Source organism: Perna viridis, chromosome 12, assembly GCF_037379345.1.
Source record: "Perna viridis isolate PV_CMFRI_1.1 ecotype Kerala chromosome 12, ASM3737934v1, whole genome shotgun sequence".
In the NCBI taxonomy this organism is placed as follows: domain Eukaryota; kingdom Metazoa; phylum Mollusca; class Bivalvia; order Mytilida; family Mytilidae; genus Perna; species Perna viridis.
The window spans coordinates 3,114,500-3,135,446 of NC_142456.1; the positions used below are offsets into that span (position 1 = coordinate 3,114,500).

Consider the following 20,947-nt stretch of genomic DNA (forward strand, 5'->3'; position numbering starts at 1 on the left):
TTCCGTTGGGGTTAAGAACCCAGTACATAGTCGGTAGAACACATTCATCATCTTTGGTAGAGAGATAAGAAAAGATAAGACATATTTATAGTTTTCCACTATCTCTTCTTTGGAGATAGTGGAGGGACAGTATAGGTCTTATTACTGCTATTTTTTTCTGCGTCTACTTCTGAAAATACACATTGGATGTAATACGTTTTGCAGACAAAAAAAAATGTTATTTTGGGCTTTGTCTACTGTTACAGCAACATAGTTGTTATGTTTAGTAGACAATGTTTTTGCTACATCGGGGTCTTTGAAAACTGATGTAGCATTGAAACTCAATGACCTACTTAAATCTTTCGTATGTTTCATAAAGACATCACAGCTTTTACCCTCTCTGACAGAGTAATCGAGGGAACCAAGGTTATAGCGGTAATCAAAAGAATGTAATCCAGGGACAAACACCAGTCATGGCAAACGGACATACACAACAAAGAACATAAAGTAAACATCAAATGATTTGCCGTGTATGTAATTTATATACCGACTTAGTAGAACGCAGATACTGTAGAAACAGTTGTGAGACATGTTCATTGCTTGATAATATATAATACCGTCTTGATAACCCACTGATCTTGATTCTTTCTTAATTTTATTTATTGAAATTATACAGATTTCGCTAGTAGACAGAATATGCTCGCACTTCCAGATCAATTGATGTCAATCAAACATTATTTTATGAATTAATATTGCAAGTGATTTGGGTTTTAAGTGTTTTTAATTCTATATTGTGTATTTGGTTCATGTTTTGTTCTGTTTTCACGTTATTTCTTTTTCTGTAGATCTTGATGTCTCTTGATTTTCCTTATTCTGGAACGATATTTGATATTTTGCAGAAAATGTCTTTATTTACTATTTGATTTAGACATGCAATAAGCTTAATCATGTGTACTAGAAATAACTCCATAATTAAGTAAAGTGATATTTTGGTCTAGGGAATGGGGGTGGAGAGGTCAAATGAAACTTAATGAGTGGCCTTATATAGTTTTTTTTCTTATAAAAGGAACCTATTGGTTGCACGAAATCGTCTGTATGATGGTAGACCATACAACTGATATAACTATCGCGATATCACTTTAAAGAAAACACTTAAGATTTCACAACTGATTTCACCTATCTGGAAAACGATAATAATTTTCCATACTCATTTTCCATACAATTATCTGCCTCAGAAACATAAAGATCTTGGATCCAAAATCATTTGTATCAACAGAAATCCGAAAGATCGCCATGTGTTACAGGATTGCTTTTCGAGTCGTCTTCGAGGATTTCCGGCTGATTTTTCGTGGAATCATTAATTTGAAGAGCACATAGTAAAAGGTGAAGAAGATTTCCATTTAAGTTTGAATTTTATAATTATATTTTAATATCCCAAATAAATTAGAATTGATTCACCATAAAACACTTTCTTCTCTCATGTAAATTTAATTGGTTTAATCTTATTTGGACACACTACTCCTTAGTTCAATACTGTAATATAATGCTATTACAATTCAAATGCTGCATATAAAGATAGATGTAAAAGTAAAAGTTAGAATCTTGCAAATTGTGTATAGTTCTTAACTGTTTCTTTTAACTTGTTTCTTCGCAAGACAAGCTGTATGGTTGTTGGTGGGAATACACTCGACAATATCTTGACGCCATGAAGAGAACTAAAAATATCCATGGTGTTACATTTGAAGGACTTAAGCTGGTACAAATGGTGAAATATCTTATTCCTCTAAAGTAATACACACAGTCACAAATACAGTCAAACGTCGGTAGCTCGAACTCTAAGGGACCAAATGTGTTCGAGTTATCGAGAATTCAAGAAATTGAAGTTGGTATAATGGTGCTTGGTTGAAATTTGAAATAAAAGGCTGGATTGAAATTTTCAATGAATAAAAGAAGCAGAATATTGATCTCAAGAAAAATGAAAAACCTGTATCTGTTATTGTCGTAACATTTCTGTTTATATTTAATGCACTGAAGACATAATGCAGGACTTTTTTATAATAAAAATGTCAGGATACAAAATTTAACCCCCTTAAAATCAAATGATTACTCAGCTCTGCAGATTTTGCAAACTTCCACTTCGGCGGAGGCACAATATTTGAATTTTTAGGGGGATTGTTTTTATCAAAAAGCCAATCATACATTTTTGTAGGATTGCGTTCAAGTTATGCCATTTATATACGTTGAATTTCTAATCATATCTTACATGTACGTGTATCCAAAAGCTACAAACAGGGGTGCTACAAGTTTTTCATGAATTATACCTCACACCATCCTGATTTTATATATATGTATATATAATTACAGTGATGTTAATAGAAAATTTCTACATCTTTTTCATATAGGGTATGACAACACTCAGAATCCTAGCAAAAGGGGATTACTCGTCAAAGGTTGCTGATCTCCATGGGATCTCAATTGCCTCCGCATCAAGATTGGTACATGCAGTTTGTGGAGCTATTTGCACAAAGATGTTGAATATAATCTTTCCCATAGGAGACGATGAACAAAAACTTGTGAAACAGATGTTTTACAGTATAAGCAGCTTTCCTAATGTGTTAGGTGCAATTGACGGGACCTTTATACCTATTCAGGTAATTCTGGGGTTGATGAACCTAACTTTGTATGTCGGAAGCAGTTCCATGCCATAAATATTCAGGCAATCTCTAATGCAGATTTTCGACATCAACTATCAATTAATATGAAGATAAACATTATCCTAGTGGTTATAGTTTCTCAGAAACTCAGGCTTATGGATCTTTGTACGCTATTTCAATCTATGACATACGAAACAAATGAATACCTATATTTTTATAAGCCGTCAAAGACATGTCGTATTAAACCGCCGAGAACCCTTGGTTCAATAAACTTCGAACGGGGCGAAAAAAATCCCTGTATTACCCAAACATTTCATTTCGAAGAAGTCTAACATGCCATGCGGTTAAATTAATGCTATCATACACTTTCAAAATCGATTCATATTTCAGAAATCGCTTATGGTTTCCAAGACAATTGAAGGTAAGGAATGAATTTTATAATCTCAATTTATCATTCTTACAGGTTCACAAACATAGTTGTAAAGTGGCCCGTAGCAACCCAGGATGCTTTCATCCTTGCAAACTCCAACATTCCAGCAGTGATGGAGAACCAGAATGGTTGGCTGCTGGGAGATTCTGGCTATGGTTTGAAGAAATGGCTCATGACACCCTTGTTAAACCCTAACGCACCACAAGAAGTACGATATAATAAGACACATTGTAAATCCAGGAACACTGTGGGGAGAGCATTTGGTGTACTGAAGGCAGGTTTCAGGTATATGTTTTTTATTTACTTCAAGACACTTAACTTTCATTGTACTTAATATGCCATGAAGAGTCAAAAATACTAACAACTGTAATCAAAGTTTGACTATTCCTGTCGTTCAAGTCTTTATTACCAAATAACCTGTGTTTCTATAAATGCTAGTTCATTTATAGACAGCCGACCACTGACCTCAATAAATTATTTTGTAACAAGATTATAAACATTGTTTTTTTTAATTAATGTTGTTCTAGACCTTTAAGATGTAAACTCCAGTACAACAGGCTTTCTACCAAACAATACAATATGAACTAATTATGTCAAATTCAATAACTGCATTAATCAAACATGAAATGTTTAAACAAACATCTGTAACACTTTATATGAATTGATCTGAATTAATCTTTTAATGTCTTGCTTGCAATTGCTTGTGTATTTGTATATTGTACACGTTTGAACCAGTACTAAAGTACTGTGATTTTAAGTTGTGTCACTATGTTTGCACAGATGTAATCGAAATTTAATAACAGTAAACTTGGAAATAACACACTCTTCTTTTCCTACACAATCAAATGAAATTCCTCACAGGTATAGCTTGATATGACCACAGAGGTGAAACCATGAACATCTTGGGTGACATATTAGTACAATATCAAAGAGATACATTTACTTTCACTTACGTTCTTGTTTAGAATTAACCCTGAAATAAATAACAACCTTCTTCTTGTAGTTTTAAAGTTTTCAACAGATCAACCCACTTATTTTCAATTCATTGCACGTAAACTAAAGGTCTATGAACAACACAATGACAACACCATACTATTTGATGACTACAAAGTCACGTGGTCATATTAAGAAAAAAAGAAAGCAAAATAACTTTCTGAAAATTTAATAATTAGTGACACAGATGGAAGATCTAAACTATGTCCTGCATTTAAGGAAGTTGTTATTGATTCTAGAGCTACAGTTGATCTACTTTCCAGCATCTGCTCAATAATTCTCAACTCTTTTCCCTTTACAGCTCATTTAATTTAATCTTATCCTCTTCCATCCTGAAATAACGCTCTGTAGCCTCTAACACACTTTCAGGTTTGTAAGCTGCAGCTAAAAGATATGAATACATTCATCATTTATTCACTTTTGATGAGATTGATGTATTACATGTATCTATAGATCTGCTCAGATTATATTGGTTAATGTAATCTTAGTCCGTACCCTAATTTATAAACATGTATAATATAAGTGCATGCACACCACATTTCATTAAAATCGCATGATCCAAAGAAACATAAAAAGCAAAAGATGTGTAAACACTGTAAGTACATATATATATATATATATATATATATATATATATATATATATATATATATATATATATATATATATATATATATATATATATATATATCGTACTTTAAAAATTTTAAATATAGTTCCAACAAGTTATTAGTAGTGGTACTATTGGATATTGATTTCTTGGTCACTGATGAGTCAGCAGGCGTTTTGCATAAAATACTGTCTTGAAAAGGAATTAATTGACAATTACCCTTTTTCTCCTTTTGCCACAAAAGTGGTAGGGACACTGCTTAAAATGGTATCTACATGTGCACTAACAACTGAAAATTTGTAGCAAAAATTGAATGCACATTTTATAGATAAATTATTGTCTTGAGATGAATATCGTTCATAAATACACTCTAAATTGTCCATGTAACATATAAAAACTTAATATGTCGTTAGACAATATTCTGCACTGCACTGTGTCACTGTTGTGTAAATAAGCTTTTGGTTGGTACATGTATGAATCAATGTATATTAACATGATTAATCTATGTCAATGACGTTAAATAAAAAAGAAACTGAAAGTTAAATTAAGTAACACTCAAACTAAGAATCATTCAAACTGTGGAACATGGCTGGAAAACTTATATATTTTTATTTTTTATGTTTTGTTTAGAATATTTTAGTAGACAGAAAATAGCATATGGCTTTTCATAGAGCCCTTGTTCATAGGAGTAAAATAAATATATATATATAATGCACTATAGAATTGAAACTAAAGGGAGATAACTGTTGGATTTTCAATGTGAATTATCTCCTAAGACCAGACAGATTGGAATGAAGAATGATACATTTCATGACATAGACCTATAAAGCAACTTAATAACAAGAATAAAAATGTGTAGCCTTTTTTGGTGGTGTATTGCATATCACAGAATTTGCATGATTCCGACAAAGACTTTAAGATAAAATTTAAAGTATGATGTTTAAATTCGATGGGAGATATGAGTAAGTTTGTCTAAATAATATTACACTAGTATCTTTGGCATAAAATATAACATGATAAGGTTAAATCACAAGAATACCTTGTTCAGAGTTCTCCGATCGATGAACTATATACATTCTTGCTACATGTATTGGAGTTACCTCATCAGTGTCTTTCTGACCTTCTTGGGCTTCAGAAATTTTAACATAAGGCAAGGTCATATTACATGCTATGATAATAAAAGTCACAAATTAAATTTATCAGTGGAATTTCAAACTGAAAAAAAATGATTTATCAACATATTAATTAGACTTGTATTGAAATTGAGATTAATGCACGTAAACAAAACACTTTAGCATACGATATATGATAAATTAAAAACTATCAAACCATTAGCATCTGTTTGCTCTTCAACTACTACTTGTGAAGTGTGTGAAGTATCAAAGTGACTTGAACCCCTTCAACAATGGTCTTTGTGAATGTTCCAACAATCTAAAGGAAAGTTTGATTATACATGTATTCACTTTATCAAGGGTTGAAATTATTTCGACAAGAAAAAGAGTTAGAAATAGTAGCCTGTCCGCCTGACAGTGACTGTCTATTTTTTTTTTTTTTTTTTTTTCGCAGGGCTGGCTAATTTTAGCAAAAATCTATATAGCCGTATATAAAATGTATTGAAAAATTGTATTCAGGACTGGCTAGAATTTGAGTGAGTTTCCTACCTTCATCATGATAATGATGGCTACACATAAAATAGGAGAAGGGGTTTCATTGGCACAATAAGATCGTCCAACAAATCCAAAGTAAACTTCCAAACATGTCATTTGATAAATATATATGTATATCAACATCACAGTTTATATCTGATATATTTTATCTTTGATATTTAGTTTTAACAGTTGTAAAGAACTGTAAATACATCAACCTTTTCTGGTTGTATACGTTAATACAATGCATATTCAATGATGATGAATGAAACTATACATTAAAAAAATAATGTTAACTTATACTGATTATAAATTGTCCTTATCTCAATTTTTTTCCTATGGCTTTAAGTCATCTTAGGGGGATTCCCTAGCTGTTCTCCTTGCTTCTTGGAGACGGGTTGCCTCTTTCTTTTTTGCCAGGCTTTCTGGGATATCTTGCCATTTCTTTTTAATGTCAACAACTTGATGTTTGATGGCTGAAGGGTTCACAGAATTGACTCTGTAAATCAGTAAAACAAACACAAGATAAGTTAACAGACAGGTTCGAGATTAACAAATTTGTCAACGAATTATGTCAATGATCCTAACATTAGATATTTAGTCTTACTGACTATATTCTTATCAATTTGTGGATATCAATTTTGATCTTTAAACGCTCCTTTGTACATAATCCAAGGCCTATCCTTAGTGGAGTGTGTGTGTATATACTATAGCGTTTCTACTCTCAAATAGCCATAGTCTTGAAAACAAATATAAACTTTAAATATCACATGGTACAAGTCAGCTTTCATTCACAAAGGTATACAAATGATATAAAAAGCCGATTTATTCCATTCTAGAACAGACATGGTCAATACGGTACTACAGACGGTGCAACGACATGATGGTTTTTCATTCATACTATTTTATGAATGGAAAGTACATGTATGTTGAAGAAAATACAGCCGCGAAAGACGAAAAAAATCATTTGTAGTGGTAAGATCCCAGAACGTTGGCCTGTATGAGTGAAAACAACCGATTCTTCTTGTACGCTAACTTTGCCATTTTGGACACATATCAACCGGAAGTCAAATTGCGCAGGTTAACCGAAAATGAAACTAGGTTGCTATGCATTATTTATAGAAAGAGCTGTCGTAAGATTTAGCTTAAGACAAAAACTTAAGAACACTCATTAGTTTAAAATAAATCTTACGATAAGGTTTGTGAAAATGACTTAAGATTTCTCTTAATATGGTCGTAAGTTGAAATCTTAATTATCTTCAGATTTTTTGTGAAAAGGATTGCAGAGTCTTAACATTTAGAAGGCAATTATCACGAGAGCTGATGAATGAACAATTCTTTAGAATAACAGAATTATTCTCCTTTTTTTGTAATGGTTTTATAACGAAGGAACAACAATCAGATTATAGCCATTCAAAAATCAGAAATCACATTTGGTATTTGATATGGACATTTTTTAAGGAGTATTGGTAAAAAAATATTTTGTCCTTATATTTTTGAACCAACTAACAACAGATTGAATTATAAAGCAAGCATGCTTTCCACATATACAGTATTAAACGATTTATTCACCTTAAAGTGTCAGTAAGTGTATATATTCACCAATTTGCTTGCATATCACAGATATACTAATAATATATGATCCACGTGTCATAGTTTTCCTTTCCTCTTTTGTATACCACGGATTTGACTTTTTTATGAGCAACTCGACGGGTGTTTCTAGAAATACGTCTTTATCCCTAGATTACATTCTCTTGATTACTGCTATAATCGTGGTTCCCTTGATTACTCCCCCCCCAAAGTAACATTACCTTTCTGAAAAACAGTGGATTTATTGAAAAAAAAAACTTTTTGCGGGTGCACGTCAATCTTTTCTTGTGCGTTTTATATCAGATGTTACTTACCAAAAAAATTATCCCCACTCCTAACTCATCTCTGTTTTGTCTATGTCTTAATTTCATCAGTAAGGCACACAAGTGCAAAATGCACAATGAAATTAATTTTACCAAACAATTATAAAGATATTTGAATGTGTTAAATAATTTTTATAAGCTCTTTTACTACAATGCTAAGAACCATTACATATAAAATTCGTATTGGTGGTGCACATGATAGGAATTTAATCCGTCTTATTGTATGTTTTTGAATCTTTTGTTAACATTCCATCAAGACGTTTTTCTTATTTTTTGGCACTTTTGCTTTTGCAAATCTTTAACTCATAATGCATAATGTGTAGGGACGATAACCCATGTAACATCAACAGTTCACATTCTTGAGGAGGGAGAGCCTTTGAATAATACGCATTAATCATTGTGTTTTTCCCCTTGTCAGATGTAATCCTCTTCAGGCTTAAATCTTTAATTCGAAAAAATCGCTATATAGAATAATATTTCAAAGGGTGATAATTCATAGGTATTTATTAAGAAAGCACTACAAATTTAATGGGTTTTAAGAATTTAGCTGATGGGATATATTTCATTGATGTTCACTATTATTGTAATCCTTTCTATTTTTCTATTTTAGAGAAATAACATATGCAGAGACCAACTTGATTTTGGTCGATAGTATATCAGACTCTTAATTTGTTATGGTTTATTTCATTTAGAACAACATTGAAGATAAGGACACTCTTCTAAAAATGTCATAGGGTTTTAATGATTAAATCATGATGACCTACTAAAACAAATATTTTAGTTAACATCTACTCCCTATGTCAAGCGTGGCTTTCAGGCGAGTGTCCTGAAGTTAGGTCTCGTGTTAAAAACTATTCAATGAAACATGATAAGCAGGATCTCATTTAATGTCGAAGTTGTAAGTTACCAAACAATTAACTGTATATTGTGATTCACTTCAGTCGTTTAATTTTGCATTAAGGTATACTAAGGATGTTTTGTTTGGTTTTATTATTTGTAAAAAGATGTAAGAAAAAAATTACATTTTGCTCAAATGGTGACACGTTGTGCATTCAAAAGTGTTACAATAAAATAAAAATTATTGGTAAACAAAAGACAAATAAAACAAAACAAAGATTTTGTTTACATATATGTTATTCTAACGAATAACTAAGGATACCTTTGCAGAGAAAACAAACGTCACAAGTTACTTAGAGTGATATTTATAAGGTACTAAGTAAACTATATATTTAGCAAAATACCTGTTTGATAGAACGCTTCTGATATCAGAAATATTAGCATTACTATTAGTGGAAAGGAAACTTAGTTGTTGAGAACATGTATACTTTGTGATTATTGGAGTGCTAGGGTTGTCAAAAGGTTAATCTAGGTTTATATATTTTGTGTGAGCGATCCCGTTGGCGAAGTTAAAATCTGAAATATTGTAAAACAATAATAATTTTGCCCCATTTTCAGCTCTCAAAGCATTAAGTATATTTTGGCAGTCTTTAAAAACTCCGACAGGGTGTATTTATTGCATGTTAACTACCGATTATATGAATTTCATTTCTTATTAAGATCCCATATATAACCATTGTATGTATGTCATTCTGTAGTTGAACTTTGTAATGAAAATTACATAAATTGATCAAAAGAATTAATCCAGGGACAACGACCAGTCATCGAAAACATACATACACAACAAAGAACATAAAGCAACTAAAATCATAATACAAAGTAACAAAAATACATTCCACCGGCTGGGGCACAAATTCCAGTTGCTCTGTGGGCAGAGCACTTAGCCCCCCGGCTAGGTTCCTGAGCACTATTTAGTCGCCTTTTACGACAAGCTTAGCGCTGCTGCAAGCCTATTCTTTTGACACCCGGACCTGCACGAAGCTAGATCTTTTTGAAATACAGAAATGATTACCATTATGTAAAAATAACATATATAGCCAAAGAATTGATTGTTGGCGAATCATCTCTACGGTATGTAGTACTTGAACTTTATGTTCTGAACTGCAAAATATTTCTTGAGGTGAACGAACTATTTATGTATATGTTATTTATGGTATGATTATTATGTTACAATGAATCTAACTTACTTTTGAAAAGTCGTTGGATGTATTAAGAAACAAAAGATAAAGATACGGATATTTTAAGTTGCTTATCTGACATCTTTAAAGACAATTTAAATATATCCTACAAGTATGCGATACATACTTGAGTCAATAATATACTTTAGTACAGGCTCACCTGATAATCATGCAAATATAGAAAAAGTTTATAAGTAGAAAGTGTTGTATCTAGAGTCAACTATCCGACGATAAAGTTAAATTTTACCAGTGTCCGGTCCTGCTACTTACGGAAACTTGTAGCCTAGGCAGTAAAAAGACTTTTCGGCAATTTTTTTTTTTGTTAAATAGATGATTTAATCCAGACATAAAAATGATTTTCGAGCTGTTACAACATTGGCGTGAATATAAGACGTCAAAAAGTATTATTTATGTGCAACTTCAGTAATTTCGCACGAAGTTAGATGCAGGTGAAAATTCTAACCAGACATTTGAGCCACTTCTTTCAATGATCTCAATATGTTGTCAGGTGTCCTATGTTGCTGCAACATTTGTAATAAACTAAACAAATTGTTTGATTTTGAAACTTCAAAATCACCACGTTTTATATTTTTAACCCCTGATCATTATGTACTCATTTATCATTGTCATTTGTCTCTTGCCCCGTGCAGGTCCGGGTGTCAAAAGAATAGGTACGGTGATGGTACCCCGTCCTTACTTTAATCATTTTCTTCAATTTTCCGAACCTTCTTTTTTTATCAACTAAGTATTTGTCTACAATGGATGCATTGAAGCTATTTTGAAAATTAAAAATAAACGTATGCTCCTTGCACTATCTGCATGATTTCTGTGGGAAGTTGTATTTATAAGGTATCCCATTACGTTAATACTTCACTTAGTTTACAGTCGGCCTTCATACCACCATGTCAGCAAGGTAAAGTACTTCATTTTGTTTAGAAATGTCTTTCAATTTTATAGATACACGTTAACCTTCTTTTAATTCATTTGTAAATGTTAATGTTTTATACAAAGAAATATCGCAACGTTTTTTTGTTTATTTTTTCGGTTAAACGATGCACAGGTAAATGTATATTATGTACTATACACAAATTTAAATCGGTGATGATTGAAAGAGGCGTTTTAACAGGAACAAGTTAAAGATGTTCAGAGGAAATTCCTCCATTTTTATGAAAATTGTAGCCCCATGCAGGTCCGGGTGTTAAAAGCTTGTCGTAAAAGGCGACTAAATAGTGCTCAGAACCCTAGCGGGGGGCTTGGGCGCTCTGCCAACAGAGCAACTGGGATGAGCGCCTCAGGTGGTGGAATGGGGTACCCCTGGCGTGTTACATGCTGGGGTTGTCAGGCTATAATACGGAAAACCTGACCGCAAACCACAGTGGTGCACCGTGTTGGAAAAGATGCCACGTTCCTCGCACGTTAAAGAACCCTAGTGTGGTATTCTCCCGGAGTAGGAACCATAGGGCTTCGCCACAGGAGGCTAAATTGCCCGACCCTACCCACCTTTCCCTATTTCCAGTGGCAATCAAAATTTGTCAACCCTATTATCCTTGTGTCCCATCCCTTTTTCATTTCATCATCATTTCATGTTCATTTTATCACCAATTTCATGTTCATCGTCTGAATATTGCTGAAATATTGCTGCTCAGACGTTAAACCCCAACAAACAAACAAACAAATAAACAAGCAAACAAACAAATGAAAATTGTAATTTTACTATAAATTTAGAAATCCTGAGAGCGATCTTGAGATGACAATTTTCCCTTGGACTCATTGTAGAGGATGGGATTGGCCATCATATCCCTGTTTTAAAAATGATGCAGAGGAACAACTAAACCGAGTTAAAAACTTTGAATCGAGAGAAGGTGACATACTACTTTGTACCTCCCCAAAATCAGGTTAATATTAGATATGAATATTTTAAGGATATATCCTTATTTTTTATCTTTTGTCTACATGTGACCATAGTGGTTCTGATGTTGAAGTAAAAATGTTTTTATACCACAGGAAAATATATTTATATACGATATAATGTTTTTTCTAATGTTTAAGATATGCTTGCAAGTGTACAAATCATGAGGTACAAAGCTATAATAATATTCAAAGTGTTCATTTCTGCGCCCACGCAATCGATTTGATATTTTTAACGGTCTTACGCCCACGAAAAAGCAAGCGTCCTAACGGTACATAAATTTCAAATCCAAATGGTATTTATAACAAAACTCATATAAATTTGCCGTTTATTAATTCATTTACAGACTTTTGATTCTTACCTAATTCTACTTGTTGAAATGATACAGATATCGTTAGTAGAGCAACTTATGCTCAAACTTCCGGCACTTCCGGATCAATTGATGTCAGCCGAACGTTTTTTGTAGGAATTCATATTAGAAGTGATTGGGCTTAATTGTTTGCTCTTTAGTTTTTAATTCTATATGTGTATATGGTTCATGTTTTGCTTGGTTTTCACGTTATGACTTTTTTCTAGATTTTCACGTCTCGGGATTGTCCTTATTCGAACACGATATTTGATATTTCATTTACCATTTATTTTAATGATGCAATTAATTATGTGAACTCGAAATAAATTTGTAATTAAATAAATCATATTTTTTTCTGGGGGAAAGGTCAAATGAAACTTAATGAGTGGTTTTATATGGATGTTTTTTTCTTATAAAAGGAACACACTGGTTGCATGAAATCGTCTGTATGCTGGTAGACCATACAACTGAATATAACAGTCGAGATGCCACTTTAAACGTCCACTTAGATTTCACAACTGATTTAACCTCTCTGGAAAACGAGAAGAAAGTTAGAATTGTCCATTCTCATTTCCCATACAACTTTCTGCCTCAGAAACATAAAGATCTTGGATCCAAAATCATTTATCTCAACAGAAATCCGAAAGATCGACATGTGTCACAGTATTGCTTTACGAGTCGTCTTCGAGGATTTCCCGCTGATTTTTCGTGGAATCATTACTTTGAAGAGCACATAGTAAATGGTGAAGAAGTTTTTCCATTCAAATCTTAAATTTTAAGTTATATTTAAGCCGCAAATACCCTAAATAAATTTGGTTTGATTCACCATAAAGTACTTTATTTGTTGTAAATTTCAATTGATGTAAATTTAGTTGGACATATTACTCCTTAGTTCAATACTGCAATATAATGCTATTACCAATTCAAATGCTGCATATAAAGATAGATGTAAAAGTAAAAGTTTAAAAACTTTAGAATTGTTTTCAATCTAAATAGTTCTAAACCATTTATTTTAACTTGTTTCCTCACAAGACAAGCTGTATGGTGGATGGTGGGAGTACACTCGACAATATCTTGACGCCATGAAGACAACTAAAAATATCCATGGTGTAACATTTGAAGGACTTAAGCTGGTAAATATAGTTAGATATCTTATTTCTTTAATCTGAAACACTCGGTTAGAAATATCTTATTTATTTAAGCTGGTACTTATAGTTAAATATGGACCAACAAGAACCAAACATTGTAGGAATAGTCTTTAGGGTATTCTGCAAAGATTATATATGGGGAATTTTGATGTGTCTAAAAACATGACAGCTGGGACTGACAAAAAAAACAAAAGGGTCAGCCAGAAGTTTTTCTCCAAAGTATATCTCCAAAATCGTTAGGTTTAGCCGAATTCTTTCAATTGTTGAACTGATACTTACGATAAGGTCTACAAAAGTCTGCAGGGATCAAAGTTGTGTGACGACACTTTGTAAGACGTTTTTCACAGTTTTCAGAAATTATCTTGAAAATAGAAAGAATCTTTCAATAATGAAATGATCCTTATGATAAGTCTTCAAAATTTTTGGAAGACTCCTCGTCTGAGTTTTTTGCCCTTGAAAGGCAAATCATTATCCAGGTGAGCTATTCAGGCTCCTTGGCTCTAAACTGGTGTAAACAATTATATATATATATATATATATTAAGTTTGTTCATGGATTAATATCATGTCATTTCTCTTATCTATTACATAAAGTCAAATATTTCATATCTCCAATCTGGTACACACAGTTATATATTTTAATTTTCTAAACTGGTAACTTTTAGATTGTATTCTAAGCTGCTTTACAACGGAAAATTATTCTTTTAAATTGATATATACTGTCAAATCTGGTACATTCTGATATTTGTCTAAGCTGGTACATACAGTTATTTATATATTTATTTTTGACCGATACAAACTCTTAGATATTATAAGTGTTAAATTCAGATAGCTCCTCTAAACTTGTACACAATTACATGTTTTGTCTCAGTTGGTGCAATTTATAAGATATGTAAATTCATTAAGCTGGTACATTTTTCATTACATGCTAACTCTAAGCTAGTACGATGTTCATTTTTTACGATTTTTTTATTCTTTAAGCTGGGGCATTGTTTAAGGTATTTTATTTCTCTTACCTTGTACATATAGTTATTAATAATTAATTTTTTTCTAAACTGATGCATATAGTTTAATATTTTATTTCTTAAAGTTGGTTAGTATTTTTAGTTTTTTTTTCTAAGCTGATACACCCAGATATGTTATTTCTCTAAACTGATGCTGTCAGATTATTTTAAGTATTAAAGCGTGAACATACTGTTTAATAAGATGGTACACACAGTTATTTTCATTTTACTTAGTTGGTACACGCAGATATTTTTTTTCTAAGCTGGTACATACTGTCATATATATGTATTTCATTTCATATTAAATATTTTACTGGTATTCACAATTAGATATTTAACTTCATTAAGTTGGCCCAACTTTTAGTTATTTATTCCTCTTAGCTGATACATACAGTAGGATATTTTCTACATAGTACACACATACATCTTATTTCTCTAAACTTGAACATGATTACATTTTATTATTTAAAATTGGTACATTTTTTCATATATTTAGATTCTTTTATCTGGTACATAATATATTTTTTTTTATTTCCCTTAGCTGGTACATACTTTACGATATTTCATTTCCCTTAGCTGGTACATACTTTACGATATTTCATTTCCCTTAGTTGGTACATACTTTACGATATTTTATTTCCCTTATTTCATTAAGCTGTCCCATACTGTTAGACATTGTTATCTGATTGAGCTGACATACACTTTTTCTAAAACTATAAGAAAATATTTGATTACAATTTCTCAAAGTTGGTACACACAATTAGATTTTTTTTCTAAGCCGGTATGCACAGATATTTCATTTTGCCCGTATTTTAACGTAAGCAATTAGTTTTTTCTAAGCTGGTACAAACTTTTAAATTTTGTTCTCTATTCTCAGCTGCTATATACTGTAAGATATTGTATTTCTCTAGGCTGGTACAAACAGTGCGATATTGTATGTCGGAGCTGGTATAAAAAAAATACATTTTAATTTCTTAATTGATACGCAATTCGATATTTTATTTCTATGAGTTTGTACACAAAGTTATGTTTTTATCTAAAAGCTGGTATCACAATTAAACATTTTATTTTTCTGCGCTCGTCCAAACTATTAGATATTTGATTTCTGTAAATGTGTACACACGATTACAGATTTTATTGTTGTTGGTTAATACAGTAAGATATTTTATTTGTCTATGCTGGTACTTTCAGTTTGATATTTTATTTGTCTATGCTGGTACTTTCAGTTTGATATTTGCTATAAGCTTCTGCATATAGTTCGATATGGCATTTCACAAAGTGAGATCTTTTATTATTCTAAGCCAGTACACACACTTAGATATTTTATTTCTAAAACGTCACCAGATACAAAATGACATTTCAAGCAATTTGATTTCAAAATAACCTTTATTTATTCAGTTAACAATAATAGCCATCGGATAGAGACAATTTCTTTTGTTACCAAAATTATGATTCATTGTACATTCAACAAAGTTCTTTCTTTTATCAATATGTTTTAAAGGACCTTAAAGAATATCTGAAACCAAGACGATATCTGAGATCAGAATCATTTTATTGATCTACAAAAATCATTTTATCCATCTACAAAAATCATTTTGATGGAACAAAATCATCTGGATTGTTACATACACACCATTTACAAATCTAATATAATTTATCCTAAGAACTCATGAAACGACCAAACTAACTGCTTAATATGTCATTTTCAGTTCATTTGAATGACTTTTACAATTTCCAAGTTATTTCGAATAAATTTTTAATTAATTTCTTTCAAGAGTACCTAGTGCTTTTCGGATGACTTTATTACTGTTCAGATTTTAAACGCATATCTACGCGATTTCTATATGCAATACAAGGCTTGTCTTTAACTTAAGGTCGAATAGTTATATATGATATTTGAACAATGATTGCATGATTTGAAAGCTGTATTTGTATTAAAACCTTTAAATACTATTTGTCTTGTACCGTTAAATTCCTCAAAAATCGAAAAATAGACTTTTTACAATATATATTCAGACTCCACAAAAGGAAATAAAAAAACTAGCAGAGTTTCTCGATGTACCCGCTGATGATGATTTCGTGAAGGAAGTTGCCGAAAAGGTGGTATTTGATAAACTAAGGCATGTCAAAGTTGACGCGACTGTCGCTTTAGCAAAAGATGGAAAATCGATCCTGTTTCGTAAAGGTGAGTTGCGTTGTAACAGTATGAAAATCCACCACATTCAGCTAATTTTCATATATACATACAAAGCTCCACATAAAAATTTTCAGTGATTGTTTACATAAAAGACATAAAATGATCTGCAACGGTGTACAAATACAGCCCCACTAAGTATATAATACATATGAGAAGGCTTTTGGGATGTGGGAATTCTACCATCTTACTTGCATGTGCATTACTATGTAAGTACATAGCATATACTGAAAGCATCAAAAGCATATTGATGTAAGAATATATATATGTATATATATATACAAGTGTAAGCTGCATCCAAACTCTGAAGGCGATGGCAGGCTGCAAATTTGCGATGAAAATTTGGTTACTCCGGCAGCGGGATTCGAAACCCTTCTCTTCTCAGACATATTTGGCAGCACCGTTTGTACTAAGTCAAAGCCTCTAGACCACTATGCCAAATAAGCTATATAAATAAGTGTAACAACACAATTGCCGAACACGAATCCGATCCATAATCATCATACTAAATCACCGGGGTAGTTTGTACCGCAATGGTCCTGACTTGGTACAGGCATTACGTACGAAATAATGGGTTAAAAAGAGTAATCAAGGGAACCAAGATTATAGCTGTAATCAAAAGAATGTAATCCAGGGACAAAGACCAGACATGGAAAACAGAAATACACAACGAAGAACATAAAGTAACTAAAATCATACATACAAAGTAAAAAAAGCAAATGAGCAACTCGGACTCCACTAAAAACTGGGAGCATGGACTAGGTGCACCGGTAGGATAACCGTCCTACGCTTTTCTAGAAACACCCGCCGAGTTGCTCATAAAAAGTCAAGTCCGGGGTAGACCAATGAGGAAAGGAAAACTATGACCCGTTGAATAAATCAGTTTTCATGGTGTAGATGGATACACCATAACGATCCACGAGTTCATGATGACGACCATAAAACTTCTATAGTGATGACTTTAATCTTGTAGCAACATAACCCTGTTCAAGAAGCCTATTTGTTAGAGTTTTAGTGCGATACAGAAAGTCTGCGTAGTTTCGGCAAGCTCTGGCATAACGTATGAGTTGTGATATGAACGAACACTCCATACGCCGGTGATGAAGGGATGTTGCCACAGATGAAAGGAAAGTGGACAATTCTGAATGAAAAGTCATCACGTTTGTCGTATAGTTTGGTCAATAGTTTTCATTTACTATCGATCTCTAAGTGTATGTCAATATATGAGGCTGACTTAACAGTGTCTGTAGTATCCTTTATCTAAAGTTCTTTTGGGTAGATGCGATGTATCAATCCCCGAAATTAGGATTGTTTAAAGATAATACGTCATCTATACCGCGGAAACTGAGATTGAAGGCTCTAGCCAAACGATATTCTTTCTTTCTGATCAGATCAGCTATAAAGTCAGCCTAATAAGAGTGAACGAATAGGTCAGCAAGTAAAGGAGCACAATTTGTTCCCATTGGAATGCCGACCGGGTTTTGAAAAACACGTCCACCACACTGGACAAATATGTTGTCGATTAAAAATTCCAGCATTTTGTAAACATCTTCCTCTGTATATTTGGAAGATAAAGGTTTTACGGCGCCCAAAACCAGCTCCTCCATTGCTGCGTACATATATCGTTAATGATTAAATAACATGTACATGCTAAAGTGTCATAATCGGTAAATCAGTGGCCACATCAGCACAAAGAATAATTAATATCAAAAATATTACATAATGATTTAAAAGAGTTTTTTTTAACCAACGACAGATATCTGAAAAAGAAATTGGTAAGAGATCTTTTAAGACGTAGTTCCTTATACCCCAGATCTCGATTTCACAAAAAGTCGTAAGTGTAAAGTTGATCGTGTAAGTAACTTTTTGTGAAACTGACGCCTGATTCAGGAGTCCTTCATAATAGCTTTCATTAAACGAGTGATACTTCCACGTAAGTAAATCTAGAAAGTGAACATTGGCAAATAATGTATAGCTGGAAAGTATTTGCAATAATACAATCTTTAGTGGTATCGGGTTAGAGAGAAGAGGATACGTAACGTACTACAGATGCAGTCATACCTGCAATATTCATATAATGAGTATAATGGGATGCAGAAGATGGATACCCATAACATTCTTGATTTATCTGCGCGTTGGAAATAGTGAAAAAAAAACAAAAAGTCAGATTTGCACTATTTTATATTTACAGACACAATACATTAAAGTACTCAAATAATTGTACAAGATAAATATTTCCTCTCCTACCGCTTCAAATGTTTCTTCAGATAATCATGGCTGAAGACGTTGTTAAGTGTTACTAGACGACTCCGACTTCTAAAATGAAAGTGACTTTCGAAAAACGTCATGGTTACAAAAATATATCTTTTTCTATTTGTCTTTTATTCATCGTACTCCTTTATATCGTACAATCCTACTTGGATAACTGTGGTAATTCTAGAGCTAATACATGAAACTGACGCTCCGACCCTCTGGGAAAGAGCGCGTTTATTAGAACAAGACCAGTAGGGATTCGCCCCGTACGATTGATGATACTGGATAACTTTGTGCAGATCGCACGGCCTCGCGCCGGCGACGTATCTTTGATTTGATACTTACATGTCGAAAATTATCTGCACCTGATTTGATTCTAACATATCGGAAGCTATCTGCCCCAGATGCAATACTAAAATGTCGGAAACTTTATGCCACAGATTTGATACAAACATGGTGTAGAAGTTGTGCCTTACATCTTAGATGGTAAAACTTTCACATTTAAGATTGGAGAAATCCTCAATATATAGAGCACTTTTACTTGTTCGCCAGAAAATCCTTTGTACATTGTAATTTGCAGCAGTTGGGTGGTTAACGGGTAAATCACTAGAAATACGATTGAGTGGACATTTAGAAACTCAGGGAATTAAAACAACACAACATTTCAATTTTACTAAGTGCATGTGCAACATTTTTCTGATTGTCTAGGTATGGTCCATCTAAAATTTGACGATCGTCAGCTTGACGAAATAAAAGTGGTAAGGGAAAGCACAGATATCAAAGAAATAATTAGTTTTTTTATCATTTTAGGGCAAGTAGGCGATTGGAAGAATTATTTTACAATTGCTCAAAACGAAGAATTTGACGCCATATATGAAAAAGAAATGAAAGGATACAACGTTGAATTCGTATATGATATTTCCTAGAAAAACAATTCGGATCTTTTTAATCAGCTGTAAAAATGGAACTCATATATTTGTTTAAGTTTATTATAAAGACATATGCAGTATTGTACCATTCTCATAAACTAAAACAATCTTGATATGTATGTTAATAAAATGATACAATTGATATTCAGGTCACATACAAGTGCAGGCTTTGCATACACAATATATAATTGAGAGCAAAAAAGCAAAAAAAAAAACAAATTCTGAAACTGTAAGTGCACGCCAATACGAGTAATCAAGGGAACAAAGATTCTAGCGGAAGAAAAAAAGAATGTAACCTAAAACAAAGACCAGACATAACAAAGAGCACAAAACAACCAAAATAAAACATACAAATTAACAAAGTAAATGAGCAACTTGGACTCCACTAAAACTTGGAAACATAGACCAGGTGCAGCAGTGGGGTAAGGATTCTCTGTTTTTCAAGACACACCCGCCGAGTTACTCATTAGTAGTCAAGTCGAAGTCGAAGGAGGAATGATCCACAAGTTCATGATGACGACCATAAAACTTATGTAGTAAAGACTTCGATCTTGTAGCAACAGAAACCTGTTCCAGAAGCCTTAATGTAAGAAGTCTAGAATTATGCAAATGTTTTCACTGTGTCTGTAGTATCCTTTATCTCAAGTTCCTTGGGGTTGATGCTATATATCAAATATCCGAGAGTAAGATGGTCTTTTTTGGAGTAACAACGATGCATAATGTTTTTTGTCCAGATTTCAACTGAGTATGGGGAAAAGAAGTATAAAGAGTTGAAAAACATAGGGTTAAATGCTATTGTATGATCACAAAAATCTTGAATTCAGGGTTTCCAGAAGATCTTCAGAATTTTTCAGGATACATA

The 20,947-nt window shown here is 32.6% G+C and overlaps 1 protein-coding gene and 1 long non-coding RNA gene across 3 annotated transcripts; one reads left to right on the forward strand and one right to left on the reverse strand.

Annotated features, from left to right (window-relative positions):
• Positions 1-4,209: 4,209 nt before the first annotated feature.
• On the reverse strand, positions 4,210-6,664 carry LOC148600781 (uncharacterized). Of its 2 annotated transcripts, XR_015917112.1 has the most exons (3): positions 5,706-6,664; positions 4,886-4,955; positions 4,210-4,440 (listed from the first exon to the last, which is right to left on the reverse strand). It is a non-coding gene; the product is annotated as an uncharacterized LOC148600781 (long non-coding RNA). The 2 variants fall into 2 exon arrangements; XR_015917113.1 differs by lacking the exon at positions 4,886-4,955.
• Positions 6,665-11,135: 4,471 nt separating this feature from the next.
• Positions 11,136-20,229, forward strand: LOC148600782 (sulfotransferase 1B1-like). Its single transcript, XM_088555225.1, has 6 exons — positions 11,136-11,213; positions 12,026-12,195; positions 12,978-13,301; positions 13,591-13,691; positions 16,726-16,894; positions 19,967-20,229. Exons 1-6 carry the CDS (start codon positions 11,203-11,205, stop codon positions 20,080-20,082), a joined length of 891 nt encoding a protein of 296 aa, XP_088411351.1. The 5' UTR covers positions 11,136-11,202; the 3' UTR covers positions 20,083-20,229.
• Positions 20,230-20,947: the final 718 nt, after the last annotated feature.